Raw genomic sequence first — 22,565 nt, 5'->3', positions numbered from 1 at the left:
AGCCGATCAGTCGTGACGGTGGTCGGCAGTTTTAAGTCTTCAAATGGCTCTGGTTGGCCGGGCTGCAGGCACTTGGAAAGGCTGGGGTTGTTGGTGTAAGTTCTAGATGAGACTTGTATTGGATTGGATGGCCAAGTGTCCGGTCGCTGTATATAATGGCAATCAATAGGGGAAATCAGCCGGGGTTAAGGGATGATTGAAAATTAAAGTGGGTGCAGCTTGAATTTGTTGTCGTACTGCAAGTTTGCGATTGCCCGAGTAGGCAGGAGTGGTGCTTTTCCTTGGTTGCTGCTACTGCTTGCGCGCTGCTGCTGTGGTTCCGGGTGGCCAGCTGGAAAAATCGGGGTGGAGGGCAGGCCGGGTCTTCTATAAGTGAGTGCTTGTATTTTTATACACGCGGCGCGGCTTTGAGGAGCACGGCCAACGGTTTCTTTCGTTGCGCTCGCTTAATTTCCCTCTTGCCTGCTAGCGTCATCATTGGGCCCCTGCTCTTTTTCTTGTCTCTTGCTGCCTTTGGCCAACTTCAGCCCAGTCTACCCACTTAGAGCCCATCTCGACTGGCTGGCCCACTTAAGGTGTGGCCCATCCGTGCTGAGGACAATAAGACAGCACCAGCCTCATGGCGATCTATTGTAGACATGTAGAGGATGACATTGAGAAGGTCATCCTGCGGTTAAATAGTTAATCCGGGGCTATACCTAAAGCCCAAAAAAAATATTCCAATACCTAGTAACAGTAGCTTTTTACTTACCCTATATATATAGCCAAGGTAATATGGTCGTAGTAATATAATGAATAAAGGCAATCTCTCGACGCGGTGCTAACTTGAAGTTGGTATGGGTGAAACTTGCTATGATGGTGATTTATAGCAGAATTGCACATCATGCTTGCATGTACAGTATACACAATATCATGGCTCAGTCGGATCTCTAAGATCCAGCTGTGACAAGTGTGACAAGCCAAGCGAGTAACCTCTACTATAACTCTAGTTAGTAGTTGCGAAGACAGAGAACTACCTATGGATGTGTTCAAACTGGCTGCACTGAGATGTTGGAACGTGTCACTACCTAGTACATTGTAGGTAAAAAACACTTCAAGTTGCTATAGCTTATGTACTCAAAAATGATGTAACTACCTAGGTAGGTAAGGTAGTCATCATTTTACACGTCGAAAGTCACAGAATGATGCAGATCGCTGGCAAGGATAACTTTTAACGCAGATGACCAAAGCTCTAATGGAAAGAAACGAGGGTGAGGTACGGAGTAAAGCCACCTCAGTCTGGTTAGGTACGTATTTGGTACTGGGTACCTACTAGGTACTGGTAGGTACCCAGGTAGACAGCACAGACCACCGAACGCAGAACAGATACGAAGTCTTGCCTGGAAAGCCAGGCAGGAACCGCGCTCCAGCTTAAGGACGCGCCAATGCCAACCACTTTGATCGCGGTCCAGATTCCAACGACGCGTCAAATCGCATCAAAGTGGCACGCAACCCTCCATATCGCATACTTTGTCAAGACTGCACAGTCTCTTGCAGCAAAGCCGTCTTGACATTTCGCATGTCGCGCAGGAGCGCCCGCGCAGTTAAACATGTACATCAAGCAAATCATCATCCAGGGCTTTAAAAGGTATGTGCATTGGCATCATTGCGGCCTTCGCATTCACCCAACCGTCCGGTTCATTGCTAATACTGCCATAGCTACAAGGACCAGACTGTAATCGAACCGTTCTCCCCAAAGACTAATGTAATTGTCGGCCGCAATGGCTCCGGAAAAAGTAACTTCTTTGCCGCTATTCGCTTCGTTTTGAGCGATGCGTATACACAAATGAGTCGCGAGGAGCGGCAAGGCCTTCTTCACGAAGGCTCAGGCTCGGCCGTTATGTCGGCATACGTGGAGATCATCTTCGACAACAGCGACGACCGATTTCCAACTGGCAACAAAGAGGTTATTCTACGCCGCACAATCGGCTTGAAGAAAGACGAATACTCTGTCGATCGAAAGGTTGTCACTAAGGCCGATGTCATGAATCTGCTTGAAGCGGCCGGATTTTCGCGATCAAACCCCTACTACATCGTGCCTCAGGGACGAGTCACCGCCTTGACCAACATGAAAGAATCCGACAGGCTGAACTTATTAAAAGAAGTAGCGGGAACACATGTGTACGAAACGCGTCGCGCAGAGTCACTCAAGATCATGAACGAGACCAACAACAAGAGAGAAAAGATCGATGAACTGCTGGAATACATCAAGGAAAGGCTTAGCGAACTCGAGGAAGAAAAGGAAGAACTCAGAGCGTTTCAGGACAAGGATAGAGAGAGACGGTGCCTCGAATATGCCTACTACCACAACATCCAGCTCGGGATTCAAGCAAACCTGGACGAGCTTGATAACGCCCGGCAAGACGGAATTGATAGTTCTGATACCAACCGAGCAGAGTACGCCGATGGCGAGAAGGCGATATCAAGGCTTGATTCAGAAATACACAAGCTGCAGAGAGAAATGGAGCTTCTGCAGATCGAAAGGCGACAAGTCGAGGAAGACCGGCGCGACGGCGCGAAAGCCTTGGCCAAGGCTGAGATGAAAGTTAAGAACTTGAGAGAAGGCCAATCTGCACAGGAACAAGCCCGAACACAACATGCAGCTGAACTTGAGTCCGTTCAAAATGAGATCGCATCCAAGGAGCAGCAGCTTTCAACCATTAGCCCGGCCTACAACCAAAAAAAGCAAGAGGAAGACGAAATCCGACGACAACTTGATCATGCTGAAGCCACACGTAACCGCTTGTTTGCCAAACAGGGCCGAGGTACCCAGTTCAGAAACAAGTCTGAGCGTGACGCATGGTTGCGGAAAGAGATTCAAGAACTCGAACTCAACATAAGCACCCAAAAAGCCAACAAGATTGATGCAGACGAAGAAGTTGAAAGGGTCCAACAATCTATAGCACAGGCAGAGCAAGACGTTGCTGATTTACGGAGCCGTTTGGCCAACTTCCCTGACGAGAGAATAGCCCTCGAAGAGGAGGCTGCCAAGGCCCGCGACATCATAGATAAGCTTAACGATGAACGAAAACTTGTTCGTCGTGAGGATGACAAACTCAACTCAGTTATAGCCAATGCTCGGCAGGAGAAGGAAACAGCTGAACGTGAGTTGGCTCATGCAATGGATGGATCGACTGCACGTGGTCTGGCGACGATCCGACGATTGAAGCAAGAGCGAGATATCCCCGGAGCATATGGGACATTGGCTGAGCTGCTTGAAGTCAGTGACGCTTACAGACTTCCCGTTGAGCAAATTGCCGGCGCAAGTCTGTTTCACTATGTCGTTGACAACGCAGATACAGCCACTTATCTCGCAGATACCCTATACAGACAACAGGGAGGCCGAGTCACATTTATGCCTCTCGCCCAATTACGGCCCCGGCAAATTAAGCTTCCCAGGTCTAATGATGCCGTACCTCTCTTGAGCAAGATCACCTTTAATGAAGAGTACGAGAAGGCTTTTCAGCAGGTCTTTGGAAAAGCTGTCGTATGTCCAAACCTTACAGTAGCAAGCCAATATGCAAGAAGCCACGGTGTCGACGGCATCACTCCAGAAGGCGATACAACCAACAAGAGGGGTGCCATGACAGGCGGGTATATCGACCCTCGAAAGTCGCGCTTACACGCCGTGCAAGCCGTGAATAAATGGAGGGATGAATACGAAAGGTTGTTAGCGCAATCTCGTGATATCCGAAAACAGACAGAACTCAAGGATCAGGAGATCACAGCTGCGATGTCAGACCTGCAAAAGGCCAACGAAAGATTACGACAGGCTGTTGACGGGGTTGAGCCATTGAACCATGAACTGTTTAATAAGTTAAAGCATCTGAACAAAGAGCAGAGTCACCTCGAGGCCGCCAAGAAACGTCGAGATGCAGTCGAGAAGAACATGAACAGCTTCTTGGAGGATCTTGCCGCACATGAGGCCGAACTGGGATCTGACTTTAAGAAAACCCTGACTGCCGCTGAAGAACGTCAGCTGGAGGAACTCGGGACAAGCACCCAGGAGCTCCAAAAGCAGTGGAATGAACTCAGCCGAGCCCGGCGTGATCTGGAAAGGCAAAAGCAACTTCTTGAAGTAGACCTTCGCCAAAACCTGCAGATGAAGCTTGATCAACTCAATAGCCAGGCTTTTGAAGACTCGACTGGATCCTCGGGTGGTGGACTGAAAGATGCCCAAAGGGAGCTCAAGAAGGCACAAAAGGCACAAAAAGCTGTTGAGGCAAGTCTCCAGGAACTTGAAACCAAAATGGATGATACACAAGCGCGGCTCGAGGAACTGGCAAATGAGAAGACTCAACTAGAGCAAGTGCAGAGTGAGATATCCGCGAAGATCGAGAGACAGCAGAAGAAGATGGACAGGAGCCTCCGAAAGAAAGCGGTTCTGTCAACACAAGCAGCCGAATGTGCACAGACTATTCGCGACCTAGGTGTGCTTCCCGAAGAAGCCTTCGACAAGTATGAAAATATGGACCCTAATCAGGTAAGGTTTGCACCAATCAACCCCAATGTGAAGTGACTAACGCGTTGGTAGGTCTCAACCAAGATCAAGAAGGTGAATGAAGCACTGAAGAAGTACAAGCACGTGAACAAGAAAGCCTTCGAACAGTACAACAACTTCACAACTCAACAAGATCAGCTTATGAAACGTCGTAAAGAGTTAGATGACTCTCAGGAGTCAATTGAGGTACTCGTCGAGCATCTCGACCGTCGAAAAGATGAGGCAATTGAGCGAACGTTTAAACAGGTTTCCAAGGAATTCACAACTATCTTTGGCAAGTTGGTGCCTGCTGGCCATGGCCGCCTTCTCATTCAACGACGGGCGGATCGTCGTCAAGAACCCGTCGACGAATCAGACGGAGAGGTACGCAGTGTTGAAAACTATACTGGTGTTGGCATCAGTGTGTCATTCAACTCAAAACATCTCGATGAGCAGCAGAAGATCCAGCAACTCAGCGGTGGTCAGAAGAGTAAGGCATATTAGTCCCTTTGCTGTGTTCAGCTATTAACAAGAGCAGGTTTATGCGCCCTTTGCCTTATATTCGCCCTGCAGGCTACTGAGAGCAGTCCCATGGTGATTTTTGACGAGGTGGATGCCAATCTGGATGCCCAATATCGTACAGCTGTTGCGGCCCTTCTTGAGTCCATCTCTAAGGAAATTGGTACTCAGTTCATTTGCACCACGTTCCGACCTGAGATTGTGCATGTCGCAGACAGATGTTATGGTGTGACGTTCCGTACCAAGACAAGTTCAATCGACTGTGTCAGCACGGAGCAGGCTCTTGAGTTCGTAGAGGGTCAAGCGAAGCCTACTTGAGAGGATGCAAATGTGGAGAACTGTAATCAAAGGGGCTTGTAAAGACTATAACTGCGGACGACGAAATGGCGTTGGGTGGCTCAAGATTTATTCCTTATGTGATTACGATGAAGCTGAGACTTTCTGGGCCGTTGTTAGATGGAACGAAATTAGGCGTGAAGCCTTCACCAATCCCGACGAGACGACTTAAGCTTCTTGAGTCCCAGAATAACCATATGAACATTTTCAGTGACTGCATGAATATGATAGATCGATCTTTGACCTACTCTTATGATTTCCTGGCATCACACAAGGTTATCGCAACTTAGGACAAATGTGCACAAGTGACATGTTTTGACTTATCGATTCTTGTGTACAGCAAGTATACATGATAATTATACACGCAGTATCGTCACTGCCAGTTCTACCCAACCTCTACTAGTTACCGATCAGTCATCATGTTTCGTACGCCCTTCCAGTACTCCTTTGGCAATTCCTTCTCCAGCTCCTCACGAGTCAGCCACTTGAACTCGGTGTAGCCAAAGGGGTTATCCTTAAGATCAGCCTGACCAGCCATTATCCTGCCCTTGATGAAGAATGTCTTCTCACCCTTCTTCTCGACGACGCCGTCGGCAGTCGTCTTGGGTCGTGAGACGACATGGGCGACTGGTACGCGGCTGACAATCCATGTGTTCATATTGACACCAGCAGCCTGGTCGAGGACTCGCTTGGCGGACTATTGGAATATTTAGCACTACCCAACAACCCTATTCAAACATGACTTACCTCATGAAGATTTTCATCCTTAGGAATTACATCAGCGGGGAAGCCCCAGCCGTCCTTACCCTTGACCACAAGATACAGGGTTCGATCGAGTTGACGATCCAATCTTTGAACATCACCCTTACGATCTGCTTCAGTCACACGATCCGCAGGAGGCTCAACAGGGATGACATCCTCAGGAGCAATAATCTCAGCATCATCACTGACACGTGCCTCGGCATCCCTGAGCAAGGACTTGACAATAGTCTCCTGGTTGCTAAGCTCATCGCCAACCTTAAGTTCGTCATCCCACGCCTTGGAACTCTTTCCATTGTAGACACCCAGCTCCTTGGCCACTGTGCCCTTGCGCTCCTGGACCTTGATGTTCCAGTCTAGACGGCGAGCCGTATCAGGTTTGAAGTATATACCCGTGATGAAAGGGGTGTTGAGACGTTCTTCGAGACGTTTCTGGTAGAAAAAGAAAGCGTTTTCAAAAGAATGGAGTTTCCGTGTCACCAGGGGTGGTCGCGTGAGAATTACACCAGAGCGAACATCGTAGGGCGGCGAAGAGCTAGTGGGTGCAGGAGTAGAGGTATCGGTGGGGGTTTTCGCTACGGCTGCGGCGAGAGACGAGTAGAGCCGGGCTGGGTATCTAGATACAGAAGAAGAGGAAGCGCATCGTGCGCACAGATTAGGAGAAGCTGAGACGTTTTCTGTTAGTTACATGAGTCTTGGAGTGGGTTTAAAGAAGATCAATTGTTGAGCACAGAACAGGACAGAAGGAGGGAAATGTATGGACTCACTAGATAGCACAGCCTGAGCGGCTTTTGGACCCCGGCTTGAAGCTGTCATGCTGTCTGTCTTCGCTCCGTGGGTTGTGACTCCCGAACGTTGCGACTTGGTGATCGAAGCTGGATGGTGATATTCAACAGCGACTTCACGAACTTTTCGCCTGGGCCTGGACGGTACGTACCGCGGAGCGACAGGCCCGACCTGACCGGGAGTGGAGGGCCCCAGGCAGAGTCCATGCATTTTTTCGCGCCTGAGGCAACAAGACACATATCATTGAAATAAATTTCCAGCATCTGTCTCCTCCTCCTCTTTCTTTTCCTCTCAAGGCACCATTTCCTTATCGTCAAGACCTGTTTCCACCTCCAGAACGTCTCGATCATTTACGTGTGCCGAGAAGAAATCCGCAGTCTTTTTCGCTAGCGGGGCCTGCAAGAAAATTCTTCATCCTACCGGGTTCTGTTAGATAGATACTGCTGACATTTCATGTCATCTCAATAAAGCTTGATAGCTAATTGAAATACTCCTATCAACGGAGTTGTTTCAAGCACTTGCAACTAAGCTCTTGAAAAAAATGCCGCACATGTGGTAGGCCTTGGATCTAAGCCGGTCACGCTGCCAGCTAAAGGTGAACATTCTCCATGACATTGACAAAACAACGACAAAGTGGCATACGCCAACGAGAACGTCGCATTAGAACGTGAGACTACCTAGTGACATAAGAGCCATAATGCAAACATGACCCAAACTTATGATATCTGTACATATATCGAACTCGCGTTGACACCCGATTTCAACTCCGTTGTGACACCACGCTATCAAAATGCAATGAATCATGCCCGCCTTTCGAAAGATGCTGGGTATCAAACCATATGGATCCCCTTGATGATGCCTGAACGCCTGCTTAACTCTTGTTTCCCGCCTTGATTCATTCTATCATTAAGCTAAGCAGACAATTCTGCAACTGCTTGAGCAACCTCCTTAGTTGCTCTGTTTTCCCATTGCCGTCGGGCTTCATCGCTCAATGATGCCGCGCCTTTCACCTCGTCATAAAGCTTTCTTGAAATATCTCTGTTGATAACCGAGTATTGTTCCGTTGTTAGTTTTCTAGACCGCCAGTGTGGTCGTAATGCGCCCTTGACAATCTCATTTATGCTGATCTTGTCTTCCTGGGTGATATTGGAGTCTGCTGACGGTTGTTCCTCTTTTTGAGCTGGTACCTCAGATGGACGGCGTGGCCGTGGTTGTCGTAGTTCTAACGGTCGGCTCTCTGGGACCTTCACCAAGTGTGTCTCTGAATCGGACAGGTCATTGCTTGTATGAGTCGGGGAATAGTTTGCATGGGGTCTGGTTGAACGCGTCTCTGAGTCGCTGTGGTCACGGTTTGAACGAGTCGGCGAGTAATTCGCGGGGGCGTAACGAGGTTGAATAGTACTGCTGAGCGAGAGTGTTGGTGAAGTTGGTCGGCCGTTGAAGTTTGGCATAGGAGGAGGGGTAAGAGAAAGAGCCCGTGGGCTACTGTAATTTGATGGGGACGGAGATATCGCCGGCGAGAGGGCTGGGGATGAAGCCTCTGGTGCATGCCGCCACCCATTGGTAGTCATTGTCTCGTCCTCAGACATAATGCTAGGCTCGAGTTCCTTCAGTAGTGATGAAACCAAGGGAGGATCGTTACTGCTATGGTCGACAGTACCATTTCTCGATGACGATCCATTGGGCACAGGTCGTGTTGACGAGGGCCCAGCCGGCGCTGGAGAAGATACGGAGCTTGAACCTTCACCATTCTGGGTGGGCAAGCGACGTGTTCGAGGGCGCTTGAGCTTCCTTTCGGGTTCTTGAACGGGTTCGCGCGGAGACGCAGTCACAGATCGTGCTTTGCGCTTGCGAGAAGTGGTGCTGGGTTCATCCGTTTCACGAGCACGTTCCAAAGCGCCCCAAGCTCGTCTTTCGTCTGCCGTTTCTTGTACTGGCTCTGGTGCTGACTGAAGCCGTTCGCTAATAGCAGAAGGTATGTTGTTTATGAATACGTCACGAGCGCCCAGGCGGCGGGCAATATCCATTCTTTGCTGCCAGCGTTCGAGTTCGCGTCGCCCGAGTTCCTGGAATCTCCTGTATTGCTCCAATTCCTCATCTTCATCATCGTGGTTGTCCAAATCCAAGTCGCTCATCTCGTAGAACCGCCCGGAAAACTGACCCCAGGCGCCTTGCCACTCGACATTTCGAGCTTGTCGACGGGCTCGCCTTAATCGTGCTCGAGTTCGTACATGGTAACCACGAACGTTCCGGGGGTTCGGACGTCGCACGTACGATGGACGAGGAGATTGTTCGCCAGATTCAGTGGTCCTTGGCTCTTCCACCAGTTGAAAGAGGTGAGAGCACTCCATACAATACCAATCACCGTCTGGAATGGCCTCAAGACCAATACAATGCGTATGGTAGGCTGCATCGCAGCTGTCGCACAGGAGAAGAACATCCTCCCTTTCTGAAGAGTTGCAAATAGGACATGGGTTGCCTTGCTCTTCCTCCTCTTCGTCTTCGGGGTTTTCGCCAAGCCACTGTCTTACATCGAATTCAGCAACCTGTTTTTTATCTTGGACATCGTATTTCGAAATGACGGTACCTGCAGAAAAGAAAGTGTTAGTGAATGGACATGACATGTGCGAAGTGGGAGAATAAGCTTCCTACATACCATCGACCCCGTTGTACACTCGAACTGAATGGAAGGGATTACGACAAATGGGACATGTGTTTGTCTTTTGAGCCCAGGAACGAATACATGCATCATGAATAATGTGATTACACCCGTCAAGTGACGCAACTATGTTCAGATAATTGGTGTCATTCTCAAGAACATCTGAGGCTGTGGAGGTTGTGGTTGGAATAGGCGCGGACTCGGGTGCGGATGCGGGCTCGCCGCCAGAAACACCAGCAGCAGCATCACTCGCAGCTACAGTGAGGGCAGCTGGAGCTTGGAGGGCAGCCGAGGGACGGGGCAGAGGATCCAGGCATATGATGCACTGCTCCGCTTCAGACATGATATCGAAATTGATAACGCAGATCGTATCTTGATGAAAACATGTAAAATAAGATCGAGTGAATTAAAGACGATTCGAGCAGGCGGTGATGGTGGTAAAAGGGAATGGGATGGGATGGGATGGATGGAGAGGTCCCGTCGTGATCGATTAGGCGGGATGGCTCGTTTTTGGGGGGGCAAAGTACCGTAACTTAGCAGGCTGGCTTAGGTTGACACCCGAATGGTGATGCATTAGTGGACAGGAGCCCTGCAGGCAAAGGCAGAAGAAAATATGAGAAAGAGATCCAGCTCTAGGGGAATGGGTGTTTTCAAGGAACCTAGGAGCCTAGCAGGGACGTGATCGGGGCCAATGAGCGCTCACCCGTCCTGGATCAGCGCCACGCCTGGAAGAAATAAATGTTAGGTTATTATGTGCCTGCAGAGCAAAACAAATGCACGGTGGGGAGAGACCCTGATGACGGATGACTCTTGGTCGCGTCAGACTTGACTACCGGTACCGTACCTCGAGGTAGGCATTTTGAACACAGGCGCGTTAGTACGCACAAGTTTAACAGGCAGGGAAAGATAATTCTCAGTACTTTCTGTGAGGTACCATTCCTATGCCGTGTAGAAGAACATCATGCCTTCCTTCTATCCTTCGCCTTCCCCTCATCTGTTTTCCGAGTCCCGGACTCGACACCGTCCGTCCTTGGTCATTCGGCCCAGCAAACGGTGTCTTTTTTTACTACAAGCTGGCGCGACTGACTGGGCGCATGGTCCTAAGTTAAGGTAACTTAGTACCTAGAGTAGGTAGCTCTATTTACATTGGACAGGGGTAGGTATGCACAAGACTGTAGTCGGTCAGCAACCATATTATTTTAACAAATCAATATTGAAGAAGGCAGCTCATGAATGTCATATAAAAAGAAATAGTAAGAGCTGCTTTGATTGCAGCTAAGGGCAGTGACCAAGGGACACTGTGTTTCTGCTTGAAGTAGAGTTTGAACGCCTACCAAGATACAGCAGAGCTTGAGTCAATACATCAAAAGTGTAAGAACCGACGTGAATTCATCGACGATTACTCCGTTGAAGCTGAACCTTATCGAGAGAGAATGTATCTCAAGAAGGAGTCAGACTGTTCAATACAAACCTACCAAAGGAGAACTTGCCGTGCCCTCAGTGCTTTAGACCAAGGAGATTCACGGGTGACTGCGCACTAACACATCACATAATGGGCCAAAGATACGTATCCAAGATACCATCGAGGATGACAGTATCCTGAGTCACAATTGGAGGGCAACACTGGTACGGCAAGCATCCAAATTTAGTGCAATACAGAACCCCAGAAAGCTATGATGCAAACTTGCCATGGCTCACGAAGTCAGAACCCATCTCACAAGCCAAACTTGACAGTCAGATCTCGTGGCAAGATACTGTCCATGTTGAGAGTATTAAAGACTTCCACTTATCATACTGCCCCCGGCAATACGATTTGCCTAACTGCTTCGACAACGCCCCAATGTACTAGCCAGACGTGTTTATCACTGAACACTGCATGAATCATACTTCTGCCTTAACAACACGTCTCTTGCCAACCATGTCTTGTGAAAACTGAGAAGTTCAGACTACAGAAAATAATGGGTACATCAGGTCGTACGAGGTTTAAGAGGATTTAAATGATTAAGCTAATCAGGGGAAGAGATCTCGCAGCTCATGTCCCTCGACGTAAATCGGATCAGACATAAATGCTGTCGAAATCGGCTCTGATTACTGGAGAAGAATGTTCTACCGTACTTGTGAGCCCCACGGTACGCAGCAGAGAGTGACGATGGACATGCGGCGGCGTAAGATACGGTCCTGGCATGGAGCTCATGACGTAGACACTTGGGGGATGGCCAAGAAGAGGTTACCATGTTGGCATGGGACCTGTTCGTATCGTTCAGTCCAGTTTCTGGCCGATAGTAGACTCCTGCGATGGCTGAAAGATGACAACAGTTCTGTTAATTTATACTTGCACGGGGCGGGAGAGTTGTTGAATGGGTCCGAAGCCTGCAATTCTTTTTTGTTCATTGCTAATCGATCGGCTTCTATGTGATCGAAGATCGGGTGTTGACGTCCAGATCGTCAACTCGTAGTGTAGGCACGAAATCCATATCCCCCGTACACCATACCGAAAAGCAAAGCCGTTTTCTCCTTCCGCTAGAGCCCATCCTTAAACCTCAGCAATCTCTCGGAGACGTCGCAGAGTCGATCGCATGGCGGCAGCGGCAGGTGTGCTATTCTTGGTTAGTGGTCCATCCTGATATGCATCATCCGATAGAGTTGGGAGAACGAACGCAACGGTGTAAGCACCACCAGCAACGGTGCGCTTGCAAGACTTGCAATCCCAGATGCCAGTAGCCTGTCGCTTGACGGTGACCTTTCCGCAGAAAGTGCAGGTGTACTTGGCGTGCTGGGTAACTTCCATCTTCTTGACCTGCTTTCGCAGGGAAGCACCGTAACTAGAGACCGTGATGTTAGTTTCGATCGTGTCAATCTACCCAGTCGTTGCATATCCAAGCTCCTATCCTGCCTCGTGCCGCCCTTGGCCGACTCGTGGAAGTTTCGATCTGTATCTGTGGCCTGGCTTGTGCGAACCTTAGTCCACCGCCTGCCTTTGAAACAGCTGCTGGGACCATAGAGAGAGCCACGGGCAGTGGAGGAGTCGTTGCGAAAGGGAGCAGGGGAAACCGGTATCGATATGCTTCGGATATGGGATTTTCGTCGTGAAACTTACCGGGTACCGTATTTACCGCTGCGAACTTGTTAGCTGCCGTTGCTCTGATGCTGAGCTGAAGGACAATACATACGTAACACCGACCTTCTTTGTTCGCTTGGTCATCTTGAAGGATATGTGTCGGACGTCTTGGAAGGAATAAAGACGGCGGAGGTGAATGTTGCTCGACTGTTGGAGGCTGACACTGAATGTTGAGGAAAGAACTTGTGGTCCTTAGGGCAAGCCCATTCAGGAAGCGAGTGGGTCCCACTTTCTTGAATTTTTTCGGTGCTCGATCGGAAGAATTTCGGCAGAGAGAGAGAGAGCTTTGGGCTCACGTGCTTCGATTCAGCGAAAGTGGAGATATTGTTAGAACATGACTCACGATCCCTTAAATTCCATTCGAAGAACTCTCTAGGTACTAACCTAGGGCTGTCAATGCTCGAGGTGGAAAGAAACTTTCTGTAAACTTCTTTATCAGTCAGCTTGAAAGGCATATGCTTTAATGACGGAGTGAATCTCTTTTGCTACGGTTCCTCGCTCAAGTTAAAATTCTATCATGTCGATTTAGCCCATGTGAAGACATCATCACATCTCATTCGTTCAGGACCAAGCTTGTTGATGAATGCCACCTTATCGAGATAAGATCCCAATGTTAGGAGCGGAATGACGCTCTGAGCACCTACAAGGGTGCCTGGTCGCACAGCCAAACTGATCGTCCCTCGGCATCATGATACCAAAGACAGTAACCCCAACTTGACCGTCTCGCACGCAGTCCTACACAGTACCTTGTTTTAATCGACTCGCATTGACTACCTATATAAAATTTTGTTTCTTCTACTTTCAATTGACCTTAATATCAAGTCTTATTCAATTCCTTCCCGAACTAATTGCCGATTGACAATGCCCTTTGTCAAGCATCATGGTCGTCAGTACGACATCGTTGTCCTCGGGGCAACTGGTGAGTTCTTACTTCTAGTTGAGCCTTTAAGTGAGGCTATAGCCGAATTCTGACTGTAGCCAAGGTTACACGGGAAAATTGACGGCTGAATACATTTCAATGCATCTTGCAACTGACCTCAAATGGGCGCTGGCGGGCCGAAACAGTGGCAAGCTAAAGGCTGTGGTTGAAGAGTGTCAGAAACTCAATCCTGATCGACTGCCACCAGGTATCGCCCAACAACATTCCTTGTTGATCCTTTATAGTCTACAAGCTGATGATCGCAATTAGCCATTGAGGTCGTAAACCTGAACGACGCCGATTTGAGTATTCTGGCAAAGAAGACGTGTATCCTCGTAACCACCATTGGACCATATAGCCTGTACGGTGAGCATGCTTATAGGGTTTGTGCCGAGGCCGGAACCCACTACGTAGATGTCACGGGCGAAGCTGCTTGGGTTCATAAGATGATCAAGAAATATGAAACAACTGCGAAACAGACAGGTGCTATCTTGATCCCACAAGCTGGAATTGAGTCGGCTCCCGCTGATCTCATCACATGGACCATGGCCAAGGCTATTCGTACCGATTTAGGCTCTCAGACAAGAGATGTGGTCGTTTCTCTCCACAAAATCAAGTGAGTACAGCTCTTGAACAAGAAGGTATAGTTCAAACAACTAACTGAGTCATAGCTCGGCACCATCCGGTGGCACACTCGCTACCGCCTTAAGTATCTGGGATGTCTTCTCGCTTCAGGAGATCAAGGAGGCTAGTAGCCCGTATGCCCAGTCACCTGTCAAACACAAGGATCCAACACGGCCCAAGAGCTCCATTCTCCAGATGATTTTTGGCGTTCGGACCGTACCAAATCTTGGGCTCCAGACCACGTCTGTCACGAATTCCACTGATGTTGCAGTTGTTGAACGTACTTGGGGTCTCCTTTCCAGTACACCCTCTCGCAAAGATGAGTTTTATGGTCCCAATTTCGTTTGGGTAGAGCATATGAAAGCCCGCAACTGGCTCCATGGGATCTTTATTCATTGGCTTCTTATTGTCGGTGGGGTCCTACTTGTATCAGTTGCACCGTTGAGGAACTTTCTCAAAAAGCGTGTATATCAGCCTGGAGAAGGTGCTAAACGTGAGGACACGGCCAAAGATGAAATCGAGTATCGGGGCATCGCATATCCTGATTCGGAGAAGGCCGCAGGCAAAGCAGCTCTCTGCCGTATGTGGTATCATGGTGGCATGTACTTTTGTAAGTTTAAAACGCCGAAAGGCCATGAGCTCTTACTGACAGTTGTGCCCGCAGTGACAGGAATGCTCCTTGCTGAGATTGCCGCAACAATTCTTGAAGACGACATTGAGCTCGATGGCGGATCTTATACACCAGCCTGCCTAGGTCAAGGTTTAGTTGACCGCTTGGACAAGTCTGGATTTAGGACAGATGTCAAGATTATTGATGCTTGAACCTAATTAGCAAAGTAAAGACAAGACGTTTGCATATGATGGAGAAGCAATGACACAACAGGGCTACATCACCTTCACGCAGACCAAGATCATTTGACCTCAAGTCAGTAAGGGAAATTATCTCCTTGACTGATGTTTCATCTCCCAGATAAATATGTTGCCAACCTGTAGTCTCACGCTCTTACGTCGCTGGCCCTTCATTTTTACATTACCTAGGCTTACCTGGGCCTGCTCTCGATTAGGCATTGAGCGGTATTCACTGGCAGAAGCTTCATCATACCGACATTCGACCGTCGTTCAATCTTAGATAGACCTTTTTTTGGGCGAAGTTTAGTGGCTGCTATTGACTTCTTTGTCTTTGATATTTGTATCGTCAAATGCCATGAAATCTTCCTTCTTATACAATGGTAGAAGAAACCTCAGGAGCTCAATCTGAGGTGACAAAAATACCGCAGATTGATAGTTTCTAAGTATAATGTTAGAATTCTTTAACCAGTTTTCCTCCTCTTATACAAAGCCAGTCTCGAGTCTTTTGACGTCCAAAAGCTTATCCTATATTAAAATGGAAAGAATTACATGAGGTAGTACGGAGGATGCTCAAAAGAGAAATGCGAAAATGCCCCACAAAGAGCTTCAAGCATGGTGGATCATTAGGTTGCTCTTCGCGTCAGGTCGCGGAAGTTTGGCAGACGTCATTAGCACCAGTAACATCAACCCCGGGAAAGTTCTTCACCTCAACACCACAACCGCAATCATCCTTCGTCGTCCAACCCGGCCACGGCCTTGGTATCATTTCAATTGATCTTTACGGTCTTTAGCGAGGTGGTGCACAGTGCCAGTGTTTCACCTGCGCCCTGAAAGATTCGAATCTACTTATCTTCTCGACTTCATCATTTCAACCGTCACTGGCTTAAACCGAAATGGATCCCCATGGCACCTCATCAGACGCTGCACTTAATGAGTCGTCGCCATTACTCTCTACCACAGAGAACAGACCCAAAGGAACACGATCAGTTACCTTCAGCGACAACCCTGTTACAAAAACCTTTGAACCTACTCGTCAACAATTTCAACATCGATCCCCCGGGCACCATGCTGCTGGCTCCGTCAGCGGCGCCGCTGGCGGCCCTCCCATGCTCACAGCTCTCAACAATAAGCTCAGGAGACGGAACAGCCAAGGTTCTGTACCTGCAGTTGCCAATCTATCTTTTGGACCCAAAATCGGACCTCAACGCAGTACGAAAAAGACGGAAAAGCTGAAGCTGCTTCCCAACACCGACCTGGACGACCCTGAGGACGAGGAGAGTGGTAGAGATGTCTATTCTCAGTACACACGTATCAAGGATCCAGCTGCACGGAGAGATGCAGCGAAACTAGGAAAAGCGGATCGAGACCGACTGCCGCGTGTCACGGCATATTGCACTGCAAACCGATACGAGATGGAAGCCATGATGAGATTTCTAAAGGGAAGAGGAAAAACCCGAGGGGCAAACCCCAAGCTCATCGACGAATGCATATATACGCCATATAATTATACCTCCAAAAACGCGCGCAGTCGCGATCCAGTTCAGAACTATGAACGCCGGCATTCAACTGGAGGTGACGCCATTGATGTCGCGCAACAGCGGAGCGACTTAGCTGACTTACCTTTAGAAGAGGCCGGTTCAGAGGCTCGTGGCCACAATGGCCACGCCCATAACGATGCTAATGGTAACGGTAATGGCTCTCACATTGACAGCGCAGATCTGCTGGGCTCGGCAGTAGAAGATCACGACTTGATAAGCGAGACCAATCCCGATTTTGATACGCAGGTGCACACACCCGAGGTGTTTCTCTTCGATTATGGAGTGGTTGTCATCTGGGGAATGACCGAAGCTCAAGAAGCCCGGTTCCTGAAAGAGATCGCCAAGTTTGAGACAGAGAAGCTTGCCCCAGATGATGTCGAGACTGAGTTGTTCAACTTTTACTACACAAAGGATTATCAGGCCCGTATCTATAATGACTTTATCACTCTCCGCGACAAGAACAACTACATGACGAAATTAGCTATTTCTCATGCACTGGCACAAAGTGTCAAAGTAAGCTAACCTGCTAATAAGGGTTATATCGGGATGGTTTGCTAACAGCTTGCAGACTTCACTCTTCGAAGAGCTGATTGCATCAACAGTTGACACATGCAAAGATATTCCTACACAAATAGCCACAACGGGGAAAATTGCACTTCGGCGATCACAGATCAACATGCAAATTGGAGAACTTTTCATCCTTCGCATCAACATCCACCTTAACGGCTCGGTACTCGATACACCCGAGCTCTTCTGGGTAGAGCCCCAACTTGAACCCGTGTACCAAGCCGTGAGGAGTTATTTAGAGATGGATCAGCGCGTTGGACTCCTGACAGAACGTCTCGATGTCATAGCAGATTTGTTGGCTGTGCTAAAAGGAGAGCTCAGCCATGGCCATGACGAGAAGCTTGAATGGATCGGTATGCTAAGCGCCATTCTATGACACATGCAGTATGCTAACCACTTGACAGTAATTGTTCTTATTGCGGCAGAAATTCTAGTTGCAGCTGTCAATATTGTAGTGGACTTGTATGTCGGCGAATGAGCTTTTCTTCAGCCATGGGATCTCGGCCATTTTTTCATTGGGGAAGGGAGAAGGAAGGGGAAGAAATAGAAAATTCAGCTAACGGAGGTTCATCTTGTCTTTGTGTTGTAATTTGGGATAAAAATCCACAAACAAAGCGACCAGGAGTACGTGTAAAACTTGCAGATATCAGATAGATGACTCCACGGCTAGGTTTCAGAACGATGCGCGCGAAGAAGCCGCGTTTCTTAATCTATTGAATCCGTTCTCTGAACTTAGTTTTTTGTTGTGAAAAGCATCTAATTACTAGTACATGGGTTGATGTCATGACATGCGAAATCGTATACCCGCCAAAACGCCTCGAGACATTCAATGGATGTCCTCATTACTCGACTTTCTCGCCAGCCTGTGTATCTTGATCCTCAGTGTCATCACCCATCTCTATGTCCTCGTCCTGAACGAGTTGCTTGGGCTCAGCAGGCTCATCATCCTTCTTGTCAGATGCGGGGCTTTTCTTCGACTCCTCGTTCTTGGCCATCGAAAGTTCGAATCTTGCCTCGTATTCATCTTTCTCACCATCCGAGAGACCCTTCCAGACACGAGCGAGCTCATCCTCAATGTTCAAAGGGATCTCGCTGTCCTTTTCCTTACTCTCGAGACCAGGCCGTGTTTCTGAGCAAAACAGCTCAAATGCACTGGTGGGCTTCTTGGAATCGCTCGCAGAGATACCGTTGGCATGAGCCGGCTTGGGTTGGCTTTCTGGAGGGTGTGAGAAGGTTTCGGAAGTTGGGGAGCCGGCGGTGTTGGTAAAAGAGGCAGCGACTGGTGCCTTCGAGTCGGAATCAGGCATCATCGACTTTCGGTGGCCTCTCTTCGTACGCAGAGGCTTATCTTTGGGCTTCTGGTGGTTAGCTAACTCACTTGGTATGGTGAATTGGTAGTCCTAATCCAAGCGCAAAAGCATCAACATTGAACCGGGCGCCGTAAGTAGTAGAGGCGCGGCAGGCCGGTAGAGGATTGCCAGGCAAAGGGAGAAGAGGGATGGGAAGAAAATAATAGCATACCGTAGGGGGTGGGCTTGGGCTGCCGTCTGAATCCTCGACATTTGCGCTCGTGCGCTTTGCGAGCTGTTCGAGGAGAAAAGCGCGCTCTATTCGCAACTTTTCAACCTGGCGCTTGATACGAGCAAGGCGAAGTCGAGCGGCATCATTGGCGTCTTCAACTTCATTGGTGCGGTTCTTCAGCTGAACACATTTTCGACGATAGGCCTCCTCCACGGAAGGAGGGAGTGTAGAAGGAATCGCTGGTGTGCGAGGAGGGAGGTCAGCTTCTGATGCTTTGCGCTTGAGTGTTATGGTCATTCTGGGCGTTTGATGTGGAGGCGAGGTGATGATGCGAGAGCCGTGAAAACAATACAGGAACGCGCAGCGAAGGAGAAGAGTGTGGTTGTGAAGCGCAGGGCAAATGAGGGCCGTGTGGTAGATGGTGTAAGGGATGTGCCTTGGCCTTAACTTGAGCCGTGAGTTTGAGGGTTGGAGCAACCAACAGAACCCACCAGGAGCGATCGTTGACAGTGAGCGATTCTGTCATGGGCGAATGACTTACCGGGCATGGTTGGCTAGCTACTACCTAGGCAGCTATGAAACACAACTATAATATTGCCTCTACAATTGGTATGTATGTATGTTTCTGGAAAAGATTCGATTTGAGACGAGGAAAGATAACTGCGACGTCGGCTGTCAAAGTTCGCTGTGAGTTCAGGAGTGATTGCTTGACGCGTGACGATTCGCTAGGTAAGTCAGGTTGTTAAGCTCACTATTCAGAATCACTGGCAGGTGGTGTCCACATGAATCTGTAATTGATGAACGCTGAAATCGATCAGGCAACAAGACAAAGAAGAAGCTTCGTAACCAAGGCGAGAGGATCTGGCGTTAGTATCTAGGTATGGCGCTGGTCGTGGGTATCAGTGTGAAAAGGTGTTAAAAAGTGAGTGTGTCAATCAGCCATCACGAGTCGCAAACCTGGACGGTGTCAGTTCGTTCCCGTCACCAAAGCTTCGCGGGCGTACTCCTTAGCCACAACGGCATGCAAGGCTGACGACTCCTTCAGGGGGTGTGGCGGAAATTATGTCTGATTGGACAGCGAGACCCTTGAATCTGCCCCTCAAATTGAGGCTGTTATCAGCAAGAATGCTTATATGTAAGGCACCTAGGCTGCTAGGTTAGGTTTTCACTACCTGAGGTAAAGTTGCTGATCAGGGATTCTCAAGTATAATAGTATAAGTGATTCTTATTTGCCTTCGAAACTCCATAAGCTTAGCAGCCACTCATTCGCAATCAACTGTACTCATCATTGTAAGGTAGAGGTAGAGCGCCGCGCTGGTAGGAACGAGCTCTGACTGCAGGCAGTCGGGTACGTACCCACTACCCACTAAATCACCCCGTGGAAGTTTTTCAGACTTGGGTGGTGGGACACTGTGAAGCTAGCAGGCGAAATCTATCCATCAACAGGTATCACCTCGACTTTCAAACCAGACACATAGTTGACGACATATCTTATACAGCCACAACTAAGAACATCGCCTCCTGAGCGCTGTGGCCGTGAAGATGTCGCTCAATATCCCCAACGCCCCCAACGCGGGCTTGTTCAAGCAAGGTTATAACAAGTGAGTTGCTCCCCTCCTTGTGTTGGTAGCTCCCCGCCTCTTTCCTTGCCTCCTTACAAAGTGCCACTTTCATGATCACAACAATCAGTAAATGAACTTTTTATGAATTCGACTAACAAATCTATCTCTTTCTCTCAATAGCTACGACTCCGAAGATGGTGCTGTACTTCGCAATATCGACGCCTGCAGAGCCATTGCATCCACTGTTCAGACCTCGCTTGGCCCCTATGGCCGCAACAAGATTGTCATCAACCATTTGCAAAAAATGATTCTTACCTCTGACGCTGCGACCATCCTACGCGAACTCGACGTTGTCCACCCCGCTGCCAAACTCCTCGTCATGGCTAGTCAGCAACAAGAAGCCGAGATGGGCGATGCTACCAACCTTGTCATTGTCCTCGCTGGCGAGCTGCTTCGAAAGGCAGAGGATCTGCTGCGCATGGGCCTCAAGACATCAGACATCGTCATCGGCTATGAGAAGGCCCAGAAATTTGCTCTTGAGACCCTTGAAGAACTTGCTGTTGACAAAGTGGAGGATATGCGAGATCAGGAAGAGCTGAGCAAGGCCATCAGCACGGTTATTGCCAGCAAGCAAAACGGAAACGAGGCATTCCTTGCCGATCTTGTTGCCGAGGCTGTTCTCAATGTTCTCCCCAAGAACCCCGCTAACTTTAATGTCGACAATATCCGCGTGGTCAAGATCATGGGTGGAAGCCTGGAGCAGAGCAGGGTCGTTAAGGGCATGGTCTTCCCTAAGGAGCCTGATGGTTCGGTCAAAAAGGCCAGCCGCGCCAAGGTTGGTGTCTTCACCTGTCCTATTGACGCCGGTCAAACCGAGACCAAGGGTACTGTTCTCCTGCACAACGCCAAAGAGATGATGGATTTCACAAAGGGTGAGGAGTCTCAACTCGAGACTTCCATCAAGGAACTTTACGACTCTGGCCTCCGAGTTGTTGTTTGTGGTGAGCGTGTCGGCGATTTGGCGATGCACTACCTGAACAGATTTGGAATTTTGTGCATCCGAATTCTCAGCAAGTTCGAACTTCGAAGAGTCTGCCGTGTTGTCGGTGCCACCCCCTTGGCGAGGCTAGGGGCTCCTATGCCCGACGAGATGGGAAGCATCGATGTTGTTGAGACCCTTGAAATTGGTGGAGACCGAGTTACAGTCTTCCGCCAGGAGGATGAGGTCACTCGAACCGCCACCCTTGTGCTTCGAGGAGCAACCCAGAACCATCTTGATGATATTGAGCGCGCCGTCGATGATGGTGTCAACGTCGTCAAAGCCATTACCCGCGATCCGCGGTTGGTTCCTGGTGCCGGTGCTACAGAGGTCGAGCTGGTTGAAAGGATACAAGCTCACGGTGAGAAGACTCCCGGACTTAGCCAGTACGCGATCAAGAAGTATGGTGAGGCTTTTGAGGTTGTTCCTCGCACCATTGCTGAGAGCGCCGGACTTGACGCCACCGAGGTTCTCAGCCGACTTTACGCTGCCCATGCAAACAGTGACGCTTGGGACATTGGCGTTGATATTGAGGTCCGTTCTGATCTATCTATGATGATTCTATTTCTAACCCATGCCACAGAACGATGATAACACTGGTACTATCGATGCCAAGGATGAAGGTATTCTGGATCTTCTCATCTCCAAGCAGTGGGCCATCAAACTTGCTACGGAAGCCGCCCGCACCGTTTTGTCTGTTGACCAGATCATCGTGGCACGACAAGCTGGAGGACCCAAGCCCCCTGGACCCAACCCTGTACGTTCCCTTCCCCCTTCCTATAAGAAGCTTGGACTGACCAAATGCCACAGAACTGGGACGAGGACTAAATGGATAAAACTAAAAAGTTCAAAATCGGCAATGGATGTGATATGTGTGACGATCACCTGGTGTCGTGGTTGGTTAGATATCCTCTCAGATAACAGAGTCAAGGCATAGACATATGTTCATTAAGATTGTCCAGTAGCCTGTTGTAAATTTTGCTGTGCCCTCGACTTAGATCGCTCAGTTCTGTCAGACTTCGTACCGCAATTATGGACTTCAAATTTCAAGAGCCAATTCAGATACTGTGACAAAGCTATTGCGGATGAGAAGGGTCATTCATATAAGGTGGTGATTTCTGCCCCCCATTTATGTCGAAAACAAGAAGGGAGGATATTTCTACTTAAGAGTCAACAGTGATATATCAAGTTAAGTATTTTCATGCATCGACTTCGTTAAGTCCCCTCCCGCTTATGACTATTTATATGTG

At 48.9% G+C, this 22,565-nt stretch overlaps 8 protein-coding genes across 8 annotated transcripts; 4 read left to right on the top strand and 4 right to left on the bottom strand.

Moving 5' to 3' along the window:
* Window positions 1-1,589: 1,589 nt before the first annotated feature.
* FPRO_04889 (related to SMC3-required for structural maintenance of chromosomes) lies at window positions 1,590-5,356 on the top strand (the record flags this gene model as incomplete). The annotated part of the gene is made up of 4 exons (XM_031230448.1): window positions 1,590-1,627; window positions 1,699-4,522; window positions 4,574-5,009; window positions 5,058-5,356. 4 exons carry the CDS (start codon window positions 1,590-1,592, stop codon window positions 5,354-5,356), a joined length of 3,597 nt encoding a protein of 1,198 aa, XP_031080584.1.
* A 421-nt stretch (window positions 5,357-5,777) lies between these two features.
* Window positions 5,778-6,949, bottom strand: FPRO_04888 (uncharacterized protein; the record flags this gene model as incomplete). Its single annotated transcript, XM_031230447.1, has 3 exons — window positions 5,778-6,071; window positions 6,122-6,798; window positions 6,901-6,949. 3 exons carry the CDS (start codon window positions 6,947-6,949, stop codon window positions 5,778-5,780), a joined length of 1,020 nt encoding a protein of 339 aa, XP_031080583.1.
* Window positions 6,950-7,830: 881 nt separating this feature from the next.
* On the bottom strand, window positions 7,831-9,921 carry FPRO_04887 (uncharacterized protein; the record flags this gene model as incomplete). The annotated part of the gene is made up of 2 exons (XM_031230446.1): window positions 7,831-9,506; window positions 9,576-9,921. 2 exons carry the CDS (start codon window positions 9,919-9,921, stop codon window positions 7,831-7,833), a joined length of 2,022 nt encoding a protein of 673 aa, XP_031080582.1.
* Window positions 9,922-12,111: 2,190 nt separating this feature from the next.
* On the bottom strand, window positions 12,112-12,780 carry FPRO_04886 (putative RPL43B-60S large subunit ribosomal protein; the record flags this gene model as incomplete). Its single annotated transcript, XM_031230445.1, has 4 exons — window positions 12,112-12,175; window positions 12,236-12,400; window positions 12,676-12,693; window positions 12,749-12,780. 4 exons carry the CDS (start codon window positions 12,778-12,780, stop codon window positions 12,112-12,114), a joined length of 279 nt encoding a protein of 92 aa, XP_031080581.1.
* A 777-nt stretch (window positions 12,781-13,557) lies between these two features.
* On the top strand, window positions 13,558-15,061 carry FPRO_04885 (uncharacterized protein; the record flags this gene model as incomplete). Its single annotated transcript, XM_031230444.1, has 5 exons — window positions 13,558-13,615; window positions 13,680-13,823; window positions 13,886-14,231; window positions 14,287-14,849; window positions 14,904-15,061. 5 exons carry the CDS (start codon window positions 13,558-13,560, stop codon window positions 15,059-15,061), a joined length of 1,269 nt encoding a protein of 422 aa, XP_031080580.1.
* A 920-nt stretch (window positions 15,062-15,981) lies between these two features.
* Window positions 15,982-17,671, top strand: FPRO_04884 (putative RMD1-protein required for Meiotic Division; the record flags this gene model as incomplete). The annotated part of the gene is made up of 3 exons (XM_031230443.1): window positions 15,982-17,139; window positions 17,195-17,546; window positions 17,598-17,671. 3 exons carry the CDS (start codon window positions 15,982-15,984, stop codon window positions 17,669-17,671), a joined length of 1,584 nt encoding a protein of 527 aa, XP_031080579.1.
* A 364-nt stretch (window positions 17,672-18,035) lies between these two features.
* On the bottom strand, window positions 18,036-19,011 carry FPRO_04883 (uncharacterized protein; the record flags this gene model as incomplete). The annotated part of the gene is made up of 2 exons (XM_031230442.1): window positions 18,036-18,548; window positions 18,715-19,011. 2 exons carry the CDS (start codon window positions 19,009-19,011, stop codon window positions 18,036-18,038), a joined length of 810 nt encoding a protein of 269 aa, XP_031080578.1.
* Window positions 19,012-20,256: 1,245 nt separating this feature from the next.
* Window positions 20,257-22,143, top strand: FPRO_04882 (putative CCT8-component of chaperonin-containing T-complex; the record flags this gene model as incomplete). The annotated part of the gene is made up of 4 exons (XM_031230441.1): window positions 20,257-20,315; window positions 20,457-21,849; window positions 21,899-22,072; window positions 22,126-22,143. 4 exons carry the CDS (start codon window positions 20,257-20,259, stop codon window positions 22,141-22,143), a joined length of 1,644 nt encoding a protein of 547 aa, XP_031080577.1.
* Window positions 22,144-22,565: the final 422 nt, after the last annotated feature.

This window comes from Fusarium proliferatum (genome assembly GCF_900067095.1).
Source record: "Fusarium proliferatum ET1 genome assembly, contig: FPRO_scaffold004, whole genome shotgun sequence".
In the NCBI taxonomy this organism is placed as follows: domain Eukaryota; kingdom Fungi; phylum Ascomycota; class Sordariomycetes; order Hypocreales; family Nectriaceae; genus Fusarium; species Fusarium proliferatum.
Note: the sequence above shows the minus strand (reverse complement) of the source record. Positions and strands in the feature narration are given on the sequence as shown.